This window comes from Cupressus sempervirens, chromosome 7 (genome assembly GCF_028749045.1).
Source record: "Cupressus sempervirens isolate cs-2001-9-10 chromosome 7, ASM2874904v1, whole genome shotgun sequence".
Classification (NCBI taxonomy): Eukaryota; Viridiplantae; Streptophyta; class Pinopsida; order Cupressales; family Cupressaceae; genus Cupressus; species Cupressus sempervirens.
This window is the reverse complement of record NC_143124.1, coordinates 261,329,239-261,334,490: the sequence shown is the minus strand read 5'-3', so window position 1 is coordinate 261,334,490 and position 5,252 is coordinate 261,329,239. Positions and strand designations below refer to the sequence as shown.

The 5,252-nt window shown below is 37.4% G+C and overlaps 1 protein-coding gene across 1 annotated transcript; it reads left to right on the top strand.

Moving 5' to 3' along the window:
- The first annotated feature begins 1,887 nt into the window (after positions 1-1,887).
- LOC149546448 (putative UPF0481 protein At3g02645) lies at positions 1,888-3,471 on the top strand. Its single transcript, XM_089793975.1, has one exon. The coding sequence runs from the start codon at positions 1,888-1,890 to the stop codon at positions 3,469-3,471; it is 1,584 nt and encodes a 527-aa protein (XP_089650101.1).
- Positions 3,472-5,252: the final 1,781 nt, after the last annotated feature.

Here is a 5,252-nt window from a genome sequence, read left to right as displayed (position 1 = left end):
CATGCTTTTAGAATGGAGATTTTGTTTACTATCTGGAAAGACCACAATGTTGTTTTATTCTCTCACAACTTTCTTGATATACATGTTTCTATTTATGTTAAAGCATGTATTTTTAATAATGTCATAATGTAGATTCAAGTACAAACTAATAAGGTGGCATTGGAAGTTTCTCACTTGCAGGAGCTTTTGGCTCATTGGGGTAATACCCCTTGTACGGTTGCTCAGGTACCACTTGATACTTTATGCAGTGATCATGCTCCTCCAAGTGGTCACCAGAGAGGCAGGGTAGTTTAGTGCTCCATTCGCATACTCCTAGGTCACAATGTTTTCAGCGCTCTCTAAGTGGTGATTTCAATGATTGTTGCCGCTTGGCCTGACCTCCATGGAGGATGGGTTCGGGTTGGTCCCTAGTGGCTCCTCCTGGTGCTCCTGATGTGGGCTGACCTTTTGTATATAAAGACCCTAAATGGGCTTTCCCTTGGCTGGGTTGAGTTATCTCTCCACCCAGGTCGAAGGGAGAGATAGAAATAGATGATGTTGATGTTGCCCTTGTTGATGATTGGGCTCCCCCTGACCCTCTACCAAACCCATGAACTTTTAGGGTTTTAATGATAAAGGACCTCCTTCGGATGACATTGCTCTTGCAGCCTGAGGGCTTTCTGTTTACTATTTTAATATTTTTTTGATGAATGGTTATTTTATCCGATCATGTACCAAGTGAACTTGTGGGGTGATCTTGTATCCCCCGACCCTTTTTTGTGGATGTGCATCTTTAATAGTTAATTAATAGTAAATGTTTATTCATCAAAATAAATAATGGTAATTGTATTTCTATTATTATGTAAGAACAAAATACTTGATCCACTAACATTAAATATGTATTGTATTTTTCTTCAAATCATCAATTATTGGTTCACAAAAATTTCTTTTATATAATAAAATTTCAAAAGTATATTTATAATAAGTATTTGATGACTTTTTGTTGTTATATTTTATTTTTTAATCAAGACTTCTGATTATATAACAATTTAAAAAAAAGATTATATGTATAATTTTGTTATCAAGAAAAGAAAACAAATCAATTTAGATATCTTCAATTTAATTAATCAGCAATTTTATGAATGTAGCTCACATGCTATAGTCTAAAAAACTCTATAAACTATTAAAAATAGAAACACCGAATTTTATTAGAATATCATAAATATTTATGTTCACTATACCTTTGAACCAAAATTGTGCATGAAAAAAAGCATGGAACTACTAATTGTATTTAGCGGAAACATGCATGACTCCATTACTTTTTCAGGACTTAGCGGATCTCGTATAAAAACTTACAGCTGCACATCAGCGGGAAAATGACATGTTAAATTCATATTACAAATAGTCCTTTGATCATACCAGCCACAACATTGGGCTTTTGGTAAAAAATTTCAATTTCTTGTACTCGTGAATTCAAAAGTATCAGGCACAATGACTCGAATCGAGAGGAAAAAGGCAAACAACATTTTTCAAATATATAAATATAAATATAAAAATTTGTAACTAATAATTGTAGAAGTAAATAGTGATAATAATTGTAGGAACAAATGAGAATGTGGCTAACCTCAAGACAAATGATTGAACAAAATTCAAAAACAATTTTTTTAAAGATTTAATCAATTTCTTAAATCTGAAAAAAACAAGTTTGACTTTTTTTTCCCTTCTTCTTTGTTTTTTATGGTCTTCGATACATTTTATCTGGAGCTTGACCAGCACCTAAGCAAATAATGTGTTTTTAAACACTTATAATTTCTTTTGAATTCCGGAGAAGATTTTTGCGAGTGGCAGCATTTTAACCCAGGCTTCATCATTTAGGTAAAGCGCTTTCTGCTGTTTAGCTTTACAGGAATGGCGAGTAGCAGCTCTAGCAGTGAGGTAGGGAATGACGTCTCGATAAATTCCGAGCTGAATACAAACAGTATCTGCTCGGGTAGCAGGTGCGAAATTCTGGTGGGGTACAACCTCAAGATGAATATAGAGCAGAATACAGTCAATGAAAGCTCGGTTCGAGTCTTCAAGGTGCGAAAGTCTCTGAGAGACTCCAACAACCGTTCCTATAGTCCTGAACTTGTTTCCATTGGTCCTCTTCATTATGGAAATGACGAGCTGAAGAAAATGGAGGAAGCCAAATCTGAGGCTGTTCGACTAATGCAGGAGAGGATCCAAAACAAAGATCCACACATTTCCATCGCGTCAATCGTTGAAAATGACATACTGCCCAAAGACAACGAGATTAGGAACTTTTACGGTGAATCAATTTCCTTTACTCCTAAAGAATTAGCGTGGATGATCATGAGGGATGCATGTTTTCTTTTACAGTTTCTCATTACTTATGTAGGGAGATCCAGTATGATTGGTTCGTCTTTAGAGGAAGTGACTGTATCTTCAAGGATAGATGATGCGGTTCCTGATATTATGAAAGATATACTTTTATTTGAAAATCAGATACCCTTTTGGGTTTTGAGGCATCTGCTTGTAAAACAGGGCGGTTCTGAAGAGGAGGCCGATGAAATGCTCGAAGGGTTAATGGATTTGCTGCTGATTCGAACGACTAGACACAAAGTGTTTATGTGGAATGTTGGACTTCCTAACACCCGCGAGTGTTGTCATGTCCTCGAAGTAGTCTACCACGGCATGGTTGGCGCAGCTGTTAGCTCCTACGAGAAGATTGAAGCGGTGCGATTGTCTTCCTTCCGAGCTAATCGCATTTGGAAATTCTTTAAGAATGTTGTGCAATTCATTAAGGCCATGTGTAGATGTCCATGTGTCTGGCTGAGGAGGCGCAGCATGACTTTGAAGTTGTTCGAGAAACTCACTCAGAAAACATTGCTGAAGCTACCAACGGCTGTGGAACTCACGAGGAGAGGAGTCACAATCCGTCCGGTGTTGAAGCGCCACATTGATTTTGAAAAATTCTGGAGTTGGGAGGAAACTTTTCCAGCAATTCGATATATAAGATTTGATCAGGAAACTTCAACGCTTTACTTACCAGAGCTGAGGATAACGCCGCATTCAGTTTCGGCGATGAAGAACATTATAGCAATGGAAATGAGCATAAAAGGGAGGTACCATCCAAGGCCATTAACTCAGTTTGGCATATTTCTGGATGAGCTGATTGACAGGGAGGAAGACGTTGATGTCCTAAGAAAGGCAAAGGTGATTAACAGCTTTCTTGGAAGCAACGATCAAGTGGCGGACCTTTTTAATTCTCTGACTAGCGGGATTGCTCTTGAACAGAAGTGCAGAGTTCTTCAGAAGGCTAGATATGGTTTGTGTCTGCACAAGGCAAGGAAGTTCAAACTACTGTGGATTGAATTTGTAGGTACTCATTTTTCCAAGCCATGGATCGCTGCTAGTACTATTGGTGCGGTGCTATTGCTTCTCATGACAGCGGCACAAGTGTTCTGTTTGTTTTTCACTTGCAACCCCTGAGACGTCTTAAACCCCTTTCTCTTTACCTTTTCGTTATCTGTTCGAGTGGCCATTGTCTTAAGAGCAAGAGTTCATAAAAAATGTATTCTGGGGTTTCTTCAATGACTCTGTGAACTATCATTTTATATATTCTCACCTGTTCTCGGTAGGGATTGTATTACACTGTGCTCCGTAGTAGATATTTTATTATCCGCGGCAATGGCAGGTAGTATTATATTTCTGAAGAACAATCAACAGGTTATTACTTCTTGTGACCTGAAGATATTTTATTTAATCCATTTTACTTATTGCTATATTACTGTTGATGGAAATATTTTGTTTTTATTTTTCATGTTTTTTTAAATCTTACCATGCATTTGGGCAGAGTCTATTAATGTTTTTCTTGAAGCATATATGATCGCCTTCGACGATATCGAGTGCTTTCCAGTTTTCCCCTTTTCCTTGTGTAACGCCTATAACTGATTAAAGGTTATAAATTCCTGCTATATGTTCTGGTACCCTCTATAAGGCTTGGATCGGCTTTGTGCTGTGGAATGCTTGAGTTTTTTCATGCCTCCAAGAATGGCTGCTGGAAAATGCTTTTCCTACAGTAGGAGGTTCAGCTCAGGCGGCATTGAGTTCTCCTTTCACTACTGTGTTGGATTTTGAATGGATAAAACTGGAGGCGCTGTATATCTAAGGTAATATGCTATGTTTGTTGCAGAATATATTTGAGTGCACGGAAATCATTTCTAGGCTGTGCAGTGTTCAAATATAAAATATGCCCAAATTTATGGCTTTTCACTGGCTCTTGTAGCGCACCATGTTTTCTAATTAGAGGATTCCGGCGTATTTTGCTTGTGCTTTGTGTCATTAACTCATGGGTTACAGAATACTTAAGAAGGTTGTACTAAAATCCTAAATGTGTTCATAGTGTAAAATTTTCAATGTTCACCAATTAGATCGTATGTTTTGAAGGTACCCTCCACCAGAGTTCACTTGACAAGTCACAAATTTTGGACACAATAGCAGCTAGAAGGAAGATTCCTGTTGGAATTTACTGATTTTGTCAATCAAATTTTGTCCAGATCCGTCAGACTCTTTCTTGAGCAGACATTCTCTATTCAGCAGCTTCCTGTAGCTTGAGGTGCTTATGCTGCTCAAACATGTCAGCAGGACAATATTTATTATTGTTCAAAAATTTAATCTTGCTTTCTTCCAATGACTTAGCCCTGAAATTTTCAAGCATGTCAACATTAACATAGCAATAAGTTTCCTGATTTATAAATAGGAAGGAGAATGTTTTTCAGATATAGATATAGAGTGATGAGTATGTAATCTAAGACAGAGTTCAGAACAAAGCTTGTACCAGGGCATACACGGCAGTCATATTCGCAGCAGCAAATAGCCTTTTCTGTATTTATCGAGAGATTTTGGTATTAACCTGTGCTGAATATCTTGTCCTGTAGAACAGTGATTGCTCCAGGCAAAGCTAGATTGTGTACAGCCCTGCAGTGCTATAGTTTTTCTTCGTAAACAACAGTAAGAAGTTTTACTGTAAATATTTACCAGTTTCTATGAGTTAGTTTTTTCAATAAAAAGTGATATAATCTACTGCGTGCTCCAGCATTTCAATTGTCTCCATAGTTATTTGGTTCATTCCGCTGTGTGCTTGGATGCAGAGCAGCCATCTCTATGAGATTACTGCTCTGCCCAGTTTGAATAAAATATATTTAAAGATTTTAGAAACATAATAGTTGCTGTTCTGTTTGTGTTTTTGCTTCTCAAATCTTCACTTTTCC

Bases quoted from the DNA above. Each gene is read 5' to 3' on its own strand.
- LOC149546448 (XM_089793975.1), top strand. From the start codon at position 1,888: ATGGCGAGTAGCAGCTCTAGCAGTGAGGTAGGGAATGACGTCTCGATA.